The sequence below is a fragment of the Scleropages formosus genome, chromosome 8 (genome assembly GCF_900964775.1).
Source record: "Scleropages formosus chromosome 8, fSclFor1.1, whole genome shotgun sequence".
In the NCBI taxonomy this organism is placed as follows: Eukaryota; Metazoa; Chordata; class Actinopteri; order Osteoglossiformes; family Osteoglossidae; genus Scleropages; species Scleropages formosus.
Genome location: NC_041813.1, coordinates 27445281 through 27461727, shown reverse-complemented (window position 1 = coordinate 27461727; position 16447 = coordinate 27445281). Strand labels below are relative to the sequence as shown.

Here is a 16447-nt window from a genome sequence, read left to right as displayed (position 1 = left end):
CACTGCTTCAGTAAAGGTTGTCAAAGGGAATATCACAGCTTGTGCATGTCTCGCTGCTTCAGAAACAGACTTAGTTGTCTTTATTGATGACTTCACTGTGTATGGTAGAAATGGGATGAATTCAAAGTATATTTTGTCTGCGACTTAAGCACAACAACGTATTTTCTTATCAAGCGGCAGGTCATTGAGCGACAGAACAGTTACGTGCTGTACAGCATCTTTAACTCTGACTCCTACAGTGAATTGTGAGAACAGTTGAAAGGATCACCGAAGTCTCTCTACCGACCACCAACGCCTCACACAACAACCGCTGCAACCGCAAAACCACTAGTATTGCGGACAACCCTTCTCACCCCTCTCGTGGACTCTTCACCCGTACAGGAGCATCCTTGCCACCACCAGCAGACTCCGCAACAGTTTCTTCCCTAAGGCAGTCAGATTACCCAACACCCTGCTGCCTCCCAACGCTCACCTGGCAAAGCCAAAGAGCTAACCCAGCATGAGTCAATACCACTGCACACCTGCACTTTACAAAGCTGCGTCAGACACTTTTTATTACGGGACTCGTTTTTACTGCTACTTAATACTTACTGCTGCTACACTACAAAATGGTTTACAGCCCATGTCCTGTGAAATTATTGTTTTGTGCATCTACTGTTCTGTTCTCTATATTAATTGTCCTGCACTTGTCTCACACTGTTGTGTATTTGCACTTTACGTAGTCTCGTGTACTGTTCTGTGTTGCACCATGGTCCCTGAGAAATGACATCTCATTCCACTGTATACAAGCTATATAGAGGAATGACAATAAAAACCCACTTGACCTGAATTGTTCAGACCTAAAGTGTAACCTAAACAGTCATCAAATCTGAACCCAGCTAAATATGCAATTTCATTTGAAACTGAAAAGCAGACTCAAACCCTAGACTCGCCATGCCACCGTACCCCTCTTGTGGTAAATTACTCAGAGATAAAATAAGATGACTACAGCAGAACCATGTTACAGAAGGCAGTGCTAATGAAGATTTTAATTGTACTGCCATGAACTTGAATTTATAATTTAAAAAAAAAAAAAAAAAAATTAATTCTTTTTATAAAAAACTTTTTACCCTTCTTCCCAAACACCTCAAGCTTTGTGTAAGCCTCTTGGAGGGCCTGGGCCTCAGCCATGGGAAACACCCGTAAACATTTGCCCTGATACTCACGGTTATCTGAAATATGAGAGAGGGAACAAGAAAAGTCTTCTGTAACAGAAAAATATTTACAGAACATTCTTTGGTTTTGTCTTGTTCACATCTTTGTTTTAGAAATAGAAATTTTCTGAGCTTTCAGCTACTGTATAATAGGCCAACACAACCTGCTGTCCCAGTACAGAGGAGACTCAGACTGTGTGTAAACCACATTAACCTATGAGCTGTGGTTCCAATACCGTACAGGGTAACATGTTCTCATTGCATCAAGACTATAGTTTATTGTTCATCAATCTGTTCATTGCGGGTTTCTCCCACTTTTGACTGACTTTCACAGGCAAAAAAGTGACGGCGCAACTCTGCCAAAAAGTGTTTCAAGGAGTTGACTAGTTAAAAGTTTTTACCCCGTATTGTGAGTGTTCGCTTTCATAAAGGTTTGTCTAAACATTTCTTGATATTTGATGAGTTACTCCCATGTTAAGAGTTTATGTGAAGCACACAGTCTGTGGCAACAACTGGAAGCTTGTTTCTCACATTAACTGTAAGATCAATGAAAAGAACTTAAAACTTACAGTATATGGGTTAATACAACGCCTCATCTTACTCACCCGCCGTCAAAGTATTATTGGTCGGAAGTATTTTATCTTGCTGCTACTCAAGAGCCACATTCCAAAATCTATAGCGTGCAAAGGTTTGTTAACTAATATGGTGATAAACTAATAGCAGATAAATTGACATATGCCAAGTATGGTAACTAGTACGCCAGGTCAAATGTTAATTTATTTCTCTTGCAAATGAGTAATGTCAGTACAAGCAGTACACAAACAGTATTTTTTCTAACTCAGTCATTTTTGTCAATCATCCTTTTTTTTTAAAGGCAGCACCCAGGAGACTTATGAAAAATGTTGAAACCTGTATTTGACTACCAATTCTTTTTTGCTATTTACTGTAATTTTTAATTTAAACTGCCTCCTCAGTGGGGGCATGGTGGCGCAGCGGGCTTGGGTGAGTCCTGCTCTCTGGCAAATCTGGGGTTCGAGTCCCGCTTGGGGTGCCTTGTGACAGACTGGCGTCAAGTCCTGGGTGTGTCCCCTCCCCCTCCAGCCTTATGCCCTGTTTTGCCGGGTTAGGCTCCAGCTCGCCGCGACCCTGGTCGGGACAAGCGGCTTCAGGCAACATGCGTGTGTGCCTCCTCCGTATCATAATTATTTTAAACCACTTTAGGTCTGTTCCTTGTTGTTACTAGCACACCACCAACTCCTGCTGAAACCAGCAATCCGACCCTGTGTTAGTTACTGAATGTAAAGGGTATACTGACGATGTATCCTCCCTAATACAATAAACTGTAACGGTTACGTACCACCTACACATCACACATTTCCATCATCTTTGTTTGCCAAAGGATGCCATGTTTCAGGATTCGTGAACTCAGCATCCCATCTAATGAAATGTCAAATTCTTCTGTTGTGTGCCTAGCTTGCTAAGCATTCATTAAAAAGCTATGCTTAGTTTCTGACCAGAACTTTGATGTCCGTGTAAGAGACGAAATTACAACCAAGAAGCCAAGTTGGATAACGTTAAGCTACCTGGAGTAGCAATGCGACTTCCTTGCGAGCCAATTTCGCTTCTACTCAATTTTAATGTCCTCAGCAAGCTTTCGACCCACCTGGACTGACCGAACGGTTGAAGATCACACAATGTGGCTAGGCAGATGGTTGGCAAGCAGATTGTACTTTTTTGCTTCGTATTTATTTGATTAAAATTGAGATAGTCAACTAGAGTAAACAGAAGATATGATTAATTGAAAAGCATATATTGTCCCCAACGTTAACAAGTTAGGTTAGTAAGTTGCCATAATAAGTATATGTGTCATAAATCATGTTTTTGACTCTCTTCCCCACATTTGAACTTGTGTGAAGAAGAGCTCACACAAAGTTTAGCTGCCATAGACCTGGACTGTATTTCTGACAGACGCTTTTAATGTGTGTACTTTTGCATTTACACAAGTGACCATTTACACATATTTCATATTGGTACATGCCAAAGTAAATACAGGTGTGGTAAAATACAGAACAGAGCTGGGAACAAGCCTCACCTTTCAGTGAGGTCTGTGACCCTCTGTGGACATCACCCAACTCTATCCTTACCTGAAAAGTTTTCTCTTCATCGATCGCCTTTAACACACCTGAGAGCCTGCAAATGCTGTGTCCTTTAAATATAAGTTCAAACCATCTAAATGTGTTCTTACGCACCCCTCCGTATTGGAATCTTTATCTGAAGTCAAGATACAGTCTAACTGTAATAATTTCTCCTGATACACTATTGGGTTCTGATTATATATGCAGAAATAACTGAAGAATGAGAGCTGTCCAAGGTACTGAAAATAAAACCTAAATAAAATAAATGCAGAATGACGAAATCGCTTAAGCACATTCTTCAACAGCCACGGCAATGGAAGAATTTCCGATTAAGGTCAAAGTTGGAAATATAGAACTGTATGTAGTCCACCGTAGCACCGATGGCCAGATTAGGAACCATAAACCTATCAACACCAACCATCATGTGATACCCTACACTTAACTTTATTAAAACACACTGCAGTTCGCCTCTTTACATCGTGCAAAGTCGAAAGATACAGGAGATACGACCTATATTCGCAGAAACCTACTAGCTTATCAGTCATCTTCTCAACTCATACTTCCATCAGCAGAGCCTACGCAAACAGGAGTGCTTATCAGTCAAAACGCTTATAATTTACAGGACATACAACCCACTACACACTTCTGTGGTGATGTTGACTTATTTTCTCTCACGAGCACCATTGTGTAAGAGTTCAGTGGCAAGGTGTCAGAGGAGTTTCAGTGGCCTCGAGAACTGGATTGGCGACTCAAAGTCTTGGGAGGAACACTTGTGCCTTTACTCGGGGTAGCGAAAAGAGATTCAGATAACGCGTGGCAGTCAAAATGAATACATTTATGACATTTTAACCAGATGGAGAACAGGCTGGAGGAAAGCGTGTTTCGGCAGTGTCCGGCAACGCAAGGCTGCATGCAGACCAATAGAAGACAAATGACCGACCCAGCAACATCTTGAGGATTTCAGGAACAAGTCTCTCCTTGCACGTAAATCACGTGCATTCAGCGTTTCCTGCTTTAAAAAAAGGAAAACGGGGGAGTGGGAAACAACAGTGTCTTTAGTAAAAACAGGTCTGTCTTGCTCTGCCGAGGTGAAATAACCGGACAAGGAGGTGTAGGAGCACATAGGTGGTCAGGGTTGCCGCATCGGGCGCCACATGCCGCGCTTCGATACACGAACAACCTACTGTCGGGTGTTAAAGTGACACCTTGTTTGGGCCATTTTTGCCGTTATATCGCATTTCGCTAAAAAAAAAGGGGAAGCAGAAGGGATCCACAGGTTTTAAAAAAAAAAAAAAAAAAAAAACACCGAAGCACTCACGCTATACCGTAGTGCGACAACTCAGAAGATATATACGACCCCCGTGAACTCATGACATATCATGTTCATATATGAAACTTAAGCGCAGTTCGATAAGCGATTTGGCAAAGGAGCCGTGTTTAAACGTCGAGTCAATTCACTTTTACAGCGTTCAACTGGTTAACTTAAGTACCTGCTTCCTACAGGCATCATCACACACAGAAGACACACAACTGCCCCCCGTTCGACGGCGTAAACACTCGCGGCAGAAGAAGTCTGTATAAAAATGCTGCTCCCGTGACACAACTTGAACTTGACTCAACTGAACGATATCAATTCGCTTTCTGACAAAAACGTTCGTATTTTTCGGAGAGTAAAACATGACGTAACACAGCTCGAGGCACATTTATTGATGGCACCAAACTGGAATAAACCTGTTTCACCCGGTCTCGCCTCGTGCGATCCTGCCATCTCTTCCCCCTCCTCTTGCGCGATGCGTGCGCGTGCACAAGACCTGCTGCAGTCATCCGGCGAATGGAGCACAGTATCGCACGTTAACATTATTGTTGTCTGAATTTCCACAAGTGCTAAATTTCCCACGAAACACTTTATCAGTACGCTAACACCTGAGAGTTACACACACACACGTGTGATGACTACGACACAACGGAAACGTACTGTAATTTCGTGCGGTGGAACATTGATGCAGCGGTTTTTGGCGAAGGATTCCGCTTCTCAAAAGAAATTACGTTCGATAAAACGTTTCACAAACGGCATATGCCAAACTGGGTCACACACACACTGCAAATAATATCAAACCAGCGCAGTTCAACGTACTGCTTCTCTGTGACACTACGGCGCGAGCTGCGCCGCGCACTTCCGACGCACGCAATCACGCACAGCAGCATGCGCGAGCTCGCGGGAACATACCGGCTTGAGCCGGTATAAAAACAAGAGACTAGAAGAGACATCCCGCACACTTAGAGAAGACGCGGCTCTCGTGGGTGCGCTTACGGCCTCTTTTAGAAAAAGGACATTTTTTATATTCACTCTTAGGTTAAATTATTAGAATTCGCACAAGAATTTCCCCACATTTAAGATTAGCGACATTTTCATTTGGGGGAAACAGAACTGGAAGGGAAAGAAACATTCAATAACAGCGCTAAGATGAGGTCGTCAGAACAGTCGCACAAAATTTAAGTAAGAAAAAGATTTTTTATTTTCTTACGAGTTCCGTTCATTTGAACCCGATTGATCTCCAAGAATTGGTAAGTGGAGTTTCTGGTACATAACCTACCATGTTCGGTTAATTAAGAATTTGAGAAAGTTGTACGTCAGCTTATATAAAAAAATTAAAAAAAAAAAATATGAGAGGTCGTGAGAACAATTTGGGAGGTAACGTAAAATCTCTTCATATCATTTTAATTTCAGATATGGGCTGATTAGATAGCGATTACTGAACCAAAGCAATGGGCGGATATTCAAATCAAATAATAGTCACTTCACCGTTTAATTTTTGTGTTACTTTAATTGTTTTCTGGGTTCCGGTATCCAGGCAGCGCGCGACTACTCTGCATTTAAAGGGAACAAAAAAAAGATGTTCAAGTTTTGTCATCGAGCAGATGCTTCATTGCTCTGCATCGCAAAAATAAATAAGAAAATTAATAAAACCTAAATCCCTTTCTTACGAAAGTTGTCAAGACCATGATCACCAACGACGTGGGACGGGCTTCAGGGTAAAATGCTGGAGAAAAGAAATAAATGAGCCTGATACAATGCAACTGAAGTGTAAAACTATGGGAATGTGTTTGCAAATTCTGTGTATCCCGGGTGACAAAAATATAAAGTCACATTAGAGCTTCCTCATTGTAACAACCCGTTTTGAAAATGCATAGACACAGTTACATTTTCTCTTGGAATTAAAATTTCCTTTGAAATTCAGATGAACACAACCCCCCATCCCACCCCTGTCCTCTCACGGTCAAATCTGTTGCCTCTTACTCTTTCTCACTGTTTCACCCCCACAAAAAAAAAGCACTGAAACCGCAAGCAGCACTTCAAAAGCCACAGGTCACACACATCTTTGACCTTACAGCAAAAGAACGGGTCAGAGATGACACAGATACATGCTTGAATCCCTGTGTTCTGCAGATAAAACTGCATGTGGTCAGGTGAGTCACGCCATTGTGACATCACTTTTGTTCTTCCCTTTGGATGAGGCCAAATGTAGAAACCTGTGCAGCTGGAAGGCTGAGGTGCACGGGAACGCAGGAGAACAGATTGGGGGAAAATCCAGGAGGGATGGGTTTTGTTTGGGGGCGGGGGCACGTGCACGCTAGAACATGACACAGGGCACCCGTTACTTCCTCTGTACCGTCACCGTACATTGCACCATTATTTCTGCGGCGCCTTACAATCCCTGGCCATGACATTCCAGCCTAAATCTGTGGGATCGATATCAAGCCAAAAGAAATCGGATCATTTCAGGGCATCAGCACGGTATCGACAGTGAGGTATGCTGTACTTATAACTGTAATTTGGAAGAAGTCCTTAAGAGAGTAGAGGAGATGACCAGACACTCATCTTACCGCCAGAGTGTCACTTAGAGAACTGACATCTTCCTGAAGGGTTGCTTCAACTAGGAATTGGGGGAGCAGAATGCAGCCAAGTGGCGCTAAACATTGGCGTGTCACAGGACCACTGACCTGTGGGAAGAAGTGACATATAACCAGATGAATGCCATGACATTACTGATGTTCTTCTGCAGCACCTCCAACCTGCTACTGCAGTTACAAGCGTTTAATGATTCAGCCAAGCTTTTTCTGTTCTTCTGAATGGCTGCTGTTTCCCTGCTGTCGGGAGAGGAAATACCTTGGCTCGATGCCTCCGGATCCAGACAGCTGACCGACTTGTCGTGTGTAATAGCGGATACCCTGTGGCTCAGAACAAACTATTCAGACCTTCCACGTACCGCTCCTTCCGTAGAGGGCTATAGTTACTGTCATCCGGTGATGTTTCATACAGGAAACCACAGCATTTGCACACATAGCTTGAGAGAGAGAGAAAAAGGGGTTTGAAAAGCTGGCTTTATCACTGCTGCCTCCCCTGGTCAGGAGGGCCATTTTAAATGTACTTTGAGCCTTTGGATGCCTACATTTTTTCCTAAATCATAAATTGTCTTATAGAAAAAAAAAAATCTAAACTTAATGTTGACTGGCTTAAAGACTTTGAAAAGAGACAGTAGCTCAACTGCATAATGCTAGGTGAGCAGCAGACTCTTCTGTCTAAACACTCCCGATTCCCCTTTCTTTCAGCCCACAGAGGAGCTCCCAAGCCAGACATGACAGGGTGTTTGGCAAGAGTGAGCCGGTACATGGCCCCCACCGTGTACCCTGAAGTGCCAGACGGCGGCTGGGGCTGGGTTGTAGCCGCAGCCTTCTTCTTCGTGGAGGTGTTCACTTACGGGATCATCAAGTCCTTTGGCATCTTTCTGCCTGACCTCATGGAACAGTTTGGTGAAAGCAACAGCCGTGTGTCATGGATTATCTCCATCTGCATCTTTGTCATGACCTTCACAGGTGAGTGTCTGACATTGGGCACATGTGACTTAGCACAAATAACTAACAGTTCACATTTGAATCCTGGCATCTGCCTAGTCTCTAGCTTTGCCTCCATATTCCAGTTATTTAACTCCTGGTGTTGCTGTCCGTTTAGACGGGCACTTGCGCTCATCGGGCACTTTGTGCAGCAGTCGCAGTGTCCCCATTCAATCCATTTTATTGTGACTGTGGTTAAATTTGCTTCTCCCTCATGCATAGCCCTGTTCAAATCTGCACTGCTGCACCCAAGGTCCAGAGCCTAGTTGTCAAGGTCAGCGGTTTCTTTGTAGACAAAACAGCTTGGGTCAGCCAGCCCACTGTGCCACCCTTGTCCCTCTGAACGGAGAGGACAGCTTCCTAGCTGAATCCTCCTCAGGGCAGAAAAAAATTGAAACTGGTTTTCCCATGCACCACACTGGAGATGTCATATAAAGCATCTTTCTGTCATTGGTTTCTTTTGGTTGAGAAGAAAAAGAAAGCGGTCATCTTCCCCAGATGCAGAGATGCCTCATCTGTAATGTTAGCTGTCGTGCCGTTACTTGGTTTATAACATAGCTTCTGCTTCCAACATGTTTAAAGAACTCTCTTTTATTGGTGCACTTAACAGGTATTATTACTATGATGTTGCTCAGGCAGAGAACAGCAGTTCCCAGTTTGCCTTCTTATAAGTCCCGCTCCTTAACCACTGCAACCAAGTGGTCTTATACCTTCAGTAATTCGCTCCCAGTTCCATGGTATTGCTGATCTAAGATGCAAGCTCTGTGCCCACAGCCCCTCTGGCCTCGGCAACGAGCAGCCGGTTCGGCCATCGGCCCGTGGTCCTGTGCGGAGGTTTTCTGGTCTCCTTGGGCACCATCACCACCGCTTTCACCAACTCCGTCAACGAGATGTACATCACAATGGGCATCGTCTCAGGTACTTTTAATTGTCCACATCTGCAGCCAAGGACCACATTTGCAGACAAGGGCATTGTGTATAGGAAATGTGCCTGACATTGTTAAACTCTGCAAGATAAAAAAAAAAAAAAAAAAAAAAAAATTTTTTTTTTTTTTTTAAATTTGTGGTCCTGCTTTTAAAAAAAAAAAAAATTGTTTTTCTTTCCCAAGGAGCCAGAATTGGATAACAGAATGAAAGATAAAGTTCCAAAATTTCACGTGAACTCTAGTAATTTACATGTGTGTGTGTTTCTGGGATTCCTAGCAGTGCTCTGGCTGATATTGACGTCTGATATCTCTCAAAGGTCACTGTACATGGAACTGCTGCACTGTAAGGACAGTCCAGCGCTGGGGTGATTAGTAGCCCTTCACAGCTCACACTATTCTCCAGATGCATCCTATTGCTCTTTTAACTGTGGGAAAATTGAAAAGGAAGGCTTGACACCTGAGACAGTCCATTTTTTTTTGTTGGAATTCTCTCTCTTTCTGCCAATAATATTTCTCATTTTGACAGATCCAAACAAAGCACTGCTAGACTTCCCCAGTGAGAGTGTTATTTCCTGTCCTTCACTTAAATGGACACTCCCTAACTCTGCAACTTCTCTTTTCCCTGTCTCTCTCTCTTTTTTGTCTCTATAATCCAATTCTTTTTCAGGAGACTGCAGACGTGTTACAGAGCCGGAGCTGTCGCTGGTGTCCAGTGTAGGGGCCCCCTGGCTGTCATCTTGCTCTTTGCTATTTGTTCACAGGCCTAGGCTACTGCCTCACCTTCCTACCCACGGTCACCATCCTGTCACTGTACTTCAGCCGGCGAAGATCCCTAGTCACCGCCGTCGCTTCCACAGGAGAGTCTTTCTGCATGTTCGCTTTTGCTCCAGGTACACCACCGACCGCCTCGTCTACACAGCCTGTTCACAAAGCTTGCAGAACAACTGGTACTTACATTCTGTAAAAACAAACAAGCATTAAGAAGTATTACATTTTGACAGTTTTTAAAATATACAGTGGGGAAGTGCAAACAGGACACGATGTGGAAGGTGAGTTTGCAGCAATCAGGTATTCTGGTACTGGCAAGACACTATAGCAGTATTGTGAGTTGGTTGTCGTGGGCAGTGCAGCTTTATATTTTTCTCGCTTTTCATTTATGTGTTCATAGTACCATGGCCAGCAAGGCTGTATCAAAGTGCTTGAGATGTATATCAAGTAGCACTGTCAGGAATGACAGTGAAAATCAAGTTTGGGGGGGAGGAAATGGAAAGTAATGGATTGAGGGGACTGAAGCAACATCAAATTTATGAAGGCCATTTTGTATAGCTATGCTCGGGGGGGTTGGTGCTGATCTCATGGGATTTGAATTTGGTTGGACTCAAACTTTTGAGTGATGCAGTTGAATTGTATAACACTCATGTCACATTGAGATGTAAAATCCCTGCCTAAGCTGTATTTATGTATACAGCTGCAGTTGGCTAAAGAAGTGTATATTTTTTATAAAATAAAAAAAAAAAAAAAAAAAAAAAAAAAAAAAAAAAAAAAAAAAAACCTAGTGCTTAACTAAAGGCTATGGCAAGAGCTGGTAGCGTACTGGTTAGAGCTACTGCCTTTGGAGCCAAAGGTTGCAGCTTTGATCCCCACCTCTGGCTATAGTACCCTTACACAAGGTACTCATCCTAAATTGCTCCAGTAAAATTACCCAGCTGTGTAAATGGGTAAATGACTATAAGCATATAATAATTGTGACCTTAACAGTATAAGCTGCTTTGGAGAAAAGAATCAGCTAAATTAATAAATGTAAGGCAGCAAGTTAAAAACAATGTGTAATTATTCACTATTAAAAAAAACTTCCAAAACAGTGGAACAGCTTTTGTGAAAACTGATTTGTCACGTTCGTGTTTCTTGGCGAGGACTGAGCTGGTTATAACTGTGCTCCTCTGCATTTCTGCAGCCTTCACTGCCATGAAAGAGCAGGTCGGCTGGCGTTACTGCCTACTGGCAATGGGGGTGCTCCAGGCTGTCATCATGGTGTGCGGAGCCCTGCTACGGCCAATTGTCATAAAACCTAAACCCACGCAAGACTCCGATGTTTCCGAGATCTCGGTGGCGCCGCTGGAAACCACCTACGCCCTGGAGAACGAACTCACTCGTACTTCCATAACATCGGCGGACTCAGGCCTCCAGTCTCTGTCCACCTCCTGTCCAAACTTGTCAAGTGAGCCAGAGATGACTGAGGAGAAGCCGCCGCCCACCGAGGAGCAGGTGCCGCTCAGGCAGGTAGAGGAGCAGCCGAGCACACCGGCCCCAAAGCCGCAGCTCCTGGACTTCTCTGTCCTCCGGGACGGAGGCTTCATCTGCTACGCCATGTTCGGCCTCTTTGCCACGCTGGGCTTCTTTGCGCCTCAGCTGTACATTATCCCGCTGAGCGTGAGCCGAGGCGTTGCCGCAAGTCGTGCTGCCTGCATGCTGTCTATCATAGCTGTGGCAGAGGTGTTTGGCAGGCTCTCGGTAGGCTGGGCGATGGGCCTGGCGCCTGTTCGTAAGCTGCACGTGCTGCTAGGCTGCGTGGTGCTGCTGGCAGTGGTTCTGGCCGTGTTCCCGGCTGCGGACGGCTTCTGGGCGCTGAGCGTCTGCTGCGTGCTCTACGGCTTCCTGCTGGGCACCGTCGCCTCCACTCACATACCCATGCTGGCCGAAGATGATGTGGTGGGTGTGGAGCGCATGCCCTCGGCTGCCGGCGTCTACGTCTTCATCCAGAGCTTCGCAGGGCTGGCCGGACCACCCCTGGGAGGTAGGGACACGGCTCGCGCTTTCGCTCTCCCACCACCCCATAACAACAGTGGCTAAAGTTACCTTTCGACAGCTAATTATCGGTAATTATTCTCTGTGGAAGTTGCATGCCAAGAATAAAATTTCGCAAAGGAAGGATTTCAGTACAATGCCATGTTCCCCCTCCACAGGCTACCTGGTAGACCGCACCAAAAACTACGGCTCAGCCTTCTACTCATGTGCCGTGGGCATGGGCCTGGGGGCCCTGTTCCTTGGGTTTGTGCTGCCTGCCAAGAGGGCTGCCTGCTGCAAAAGCCAAACAGGGGCCCCGGGGAACGCCAGGGAGGCTGACGTGACCCACGAGGACACGCCCGTGGACTTCATGGAGGTGGACCTGGTGCCAGACAGTCCTGCCGGGGTCACCGCCTGAGAACTTGACAGGAAGAACCGACAGGAGAATGGAAACCAGCTCAATTTTGTTTGTAAATTCCTGGAGAACTTGAAAAACTACTGCTGTAGTGCGTCACCTATGCATCCAAGCCAGCGGTCTTCATGTAACACTCATCCGCTCACAGCCTCAAATTTCAGCTCTGCTTCAAACAAAGAAGGGGTGTCCAGGAACTCCGACAAACAACCAAAGGCAAGGTGACCCTTGACCCTTTCATAGGCTGCCTGTTGCTCAACTGGGTCATTTAGCGATAATACAGAACAACCTCTTAAATTCTGCTGCTGATTTTAATTTTTGAGTTTAACAAACTATTTTGTAATTTCCAGTGTTAGTACCTCTTGGAAGGAATGTGCCAAGTCTGGCGTAAAAGACAACTTGAATTACTGTCATACGTACAAGTGAATCCTAAGCTGAAGCGCAACAAGACAACATTCACACGAGTTTTTAAAAAAAAAAAAAAAAAAGCGCCACTTGCCAGCCCTCCTTTTCCATTCTAGAGAAAAAATCATTTCATTTGGGAAACAACCCAGTTCCCCCCAACCAGACCTACATTAGCACAACTCAAAAAAAAAAAAAAAAAAAAACACTTTTAGAAGTTCTGCTTTAAAATGCCTCCATGTCATCTTCTAAGGACATACCTGTTGCATTCCATGAAGCAAGAATAACTACGCTGTGTAATGGTTTAAACGGTAGTATTTACGACTTTTACTTTCCAAATAGAGAATAGTCCAAGTTACTCAATGCACATTCCGGTGGAAACGCTAATGCAAATGGTGCCGAGGAGTGATGGGGTGTGAGGGCTGCACACGGTAATGTGCGTGTAGCCTTTGTATGTCATCACGCAGTCCATCTGCAGAAACACACTTTTCCACTGCAATGGGCCATTTGAATTCACTTTCAGTACGGGTAAGTTTAATTGCAATCAATTTAAATGGACACTCAAAGATTATGTTTTAAAACTTTAGTTAAGTGTTTCTTCATCTGGATTTGTATTTTTAAATTTTAAGCAGCTGCATGCTTCTGAGACTGCAGTGGTTATTTAAAGATGTGACTTTTCACTTTGTACCTTTTTTTTTTTTTTTTTTAAATAAAACCAAATTAATTTAAACCAAATGCTGTGGCTCTCTTAATTATTCCAGTTCTTACATTGTAGCAGCAGACCGACCGACACTGGCTGCAAATTCAGAGTATCACATAGCCATAAATACAGAATGACTACTTGTCCATGCATACATACCCAACTTAAAATCATCTCTTGCACTAAAGATCATTCTCATGTACCACCTGAGCAGCCCCAAGTCATGCTGTAATGGCTTACATTTCCAGCCATTTTATACCTCCTGCTCATTTTGTAGTTTCCTACTGGTTCACCTCTTCCCTGTGGTGTATTTCCATACCTACAACCTGTTAACCAAGAAACCACTGGGAGAATTTACCCAATTCCTTTGTAGTGCCCCTTTCCAAACACGCTCTGCTGCGTCTCTATACCATCGTCCGCTCTCGCCAACATCGATATGGACGACACCTTACATCTTAGACAGGCTACAGTGCATTCGCAGGGCGGTACTTCTGTGTCTGTAGATGTACCAACACTGCTGACTCAGCGGTCTAATTTCCCCTGCAGTCAGTGACTGTGAGCAGAGCACAAGGGCTCCAAATGCTTCATCTAGATGGATTCCTCACTTCAGCTGGCTGCTCAGTGATACTGACCAGAATATAATTAGGACACCACTGGTCCCTGGATGTCAGCATAAAGCCATATTTTAACACCGCAACACCCTCGTCACAGATGAGACTTGTTCTGTGCAGGTGCGCCGCCTGGTGGTCATTCAGAAGCAGTGCACAGCAAAGCCCACGCCATTACACTGACACCAGTAGTTCTCACGCAATGCTTAAGCAGCATTTTTCAAGTGGAGACCAGCAAACACCCACAGCTTTCTCCACCCTAAAATTACTCAATCAGCAGGACGAGTATAACCAGCTCAAACACATCACCAGTAAACTTACCTTGTGAAAAGAACCACACTGCAAAAACCAGTAAATCAGCGCAGCTCTAAAGTATAGATATAATACCCTAATTGAGAAGTGATCGAGAGTACCACGTAGGCTTACGATTAGTGCCAAATCGTAATTCATACTGTAGGAGGCTACACACGCAGCCATCTTAAACATCTGAAAACTGAAAGAGAAACGACATAATTGTGTCACACCTAGGCTGCAGACAACAAAACAACAGCACCAACACACATGTGCATTTGTGAAAGAGATCTGGCTTTTATTGAGGGGGAAAGGAGCGTGGTCCGCTGGCTGGCCTGCAGGAGGGCGCTGTGGCCCAAGCAAATGTACAGTAAACGTAGGGTTAACAGTGGCGATTCCAGAACGCACCCCCACCCCACAATGTACCCTGCTCTGTACCCCAGAGGGAACCTGAGCGACGAGGCAAAAAGAGCAGAGAGCAATTTCGAAGTTCACACAGTTCATACAGGTGATGTAGCTTGCGCAGTTAACATTAGCCACCTACAATTGACATCCTAGAGACCTCGTTATGGGAAAACACAATATTTAGGAACACCCACTGAGAAGTGAGCCGCTGGAAAATGTTATTTAACCTTGCTGAGGAGAAAAAAAGATTAAAAAAAAAAAAGTACAAGATTAAACATAAATGTGTCACAGACACGAACAAAGCGGTCAGTTCAGATAAAACATTATGGTCAGCAAATGTCCCAACAAAACATCATCTGCTGATATTAAGACACAATTTTCAGCATTTAAGGCAAAAAATTTCTTAATCGAAAGGTTCAGGCAGAGCGGTGAGGGGAGGCACAGTACACTCAAGGTCTCGATGACTTTGGGACATTAACCAAAAGGCAGGTACACATGACCATTCTGTACAATGTCGGCTATTGGAAGAACAGAGCGGAGCTGCTGTGTGTGTACAGCAGCTTCATGATGCACTTCTACAAATGGGATGGTACCCACGAGCCCCGGCGTGGCAGTCTCACCACGCATTAACACTCAAATTTGACTGCTTTATACAAAGGAATCTCCTCTTACTGCCATTACCAACAATCCACCAGATACAAATGGGGGTGAGATTTATTCAAAATACTGTCAGTCTCTCTCTTCTACCTGAACCCGGCATCTCCATCCGAGCGGCTCTTGCCCACCAGGACAATACCCCTCTCCTCACAGCCACAAGTCCCACCCCACTGGGTCTTACAGTGTCGAGCCTGAAGTAAAGCATACCTTTCGGTCCTCAGGTGTGGCGCTGACAGAAGTGCCCAGTGCCCGCACCTAAATGCGGACCGATGTCCTCAAGCGACCCTCACTCACGCCCACTAGGGATGACCGCCTGGCCCAGTTTTCTCCTGCACTGCCACTCTTGCTCACCTACTCGCTGCCCATGTTTTACTCTTCCAAGGTATCACAGTACTGAGAAGTAACGGTCAGCGTACCGAGATGTTGGCCACACATCCCAGTTACAGTACGATATCCTGACCTCAGCTTTTCTGCAAAACAATCTCTTGACACTTGGTTAAGAAGCTCTTTAGGAGCTGCAGATTTGAGCTCTCTTTCTTAGATCATGGTCCCAGTCTGGACCGTGACATTCAACCCTTTCTCTGCTGGGTGAAGGGAAGGTTTAAAACAGACTGGGATTCTACACCAGCTTCAGACAAACAGCAGCCTTCAAGGGGCCTGGAAATTGTCTGAATGGATACTCAAGCACTTGTACATGGCAAACTGGCGGGTCTGAGAAGCTTGTCATCCTCTTAGCTGCTGTATGCCAGACAGGAAAACACCAGGCAAATACAGTTCTGGAATTCAATACAACTAATCTCAAAGAGGGGGGGGAAAAAGTCCCAAAATTTTTTTTTTAAAAAAAGTCAGGATTTTAAGACTAAATGCAACACAAAGTTAACATCTGGAATGGTTTTATCGCTGTGTGGTAAGTACAATGTGAATTCAGACTGTTAAATACATGGTTTCTGAGTGTGCAATTTGGTAAAATGTACACAAACACGCAAAATACTGAACAAAACTGCATTAATGGAGTGATGATACAGAAGTGCAGAACCATCT

The 16447-nt window shown here is 44.5% G+C and overlaps 1 protein-coding gene across 1 annotated transcript; it reads left to right on the top strand.

Annotated features, from left to right (window-relative positions):
- The first annotated feature begins 5559 nt into the window (after positions 1-5559).
- Positions 5560-12856, top strand: slc16a6b (solute carrier family 16 member 6b). Its single transcript, XM_018757271.2, has 6 exons — positions 5560-5893; positions 7940-8203; positions 8996-9139; positions 9909-10037; positions 11102-11941; positions 12111-12856. The coding sequence occupies exons 2-6, from the start codon at positions 7966-7968 to the stop codon at positions 12347-12349; spliced, it is 1590 nt and encodes a 529-aa protein (XP_018612787.1). The 5' UTR covers positions 5560-5893; positions 7940-7965; the 3' UTR covers positions 12350-12856.
- Positions 12857-16447: the final 3591 nt, after the last annotated feature.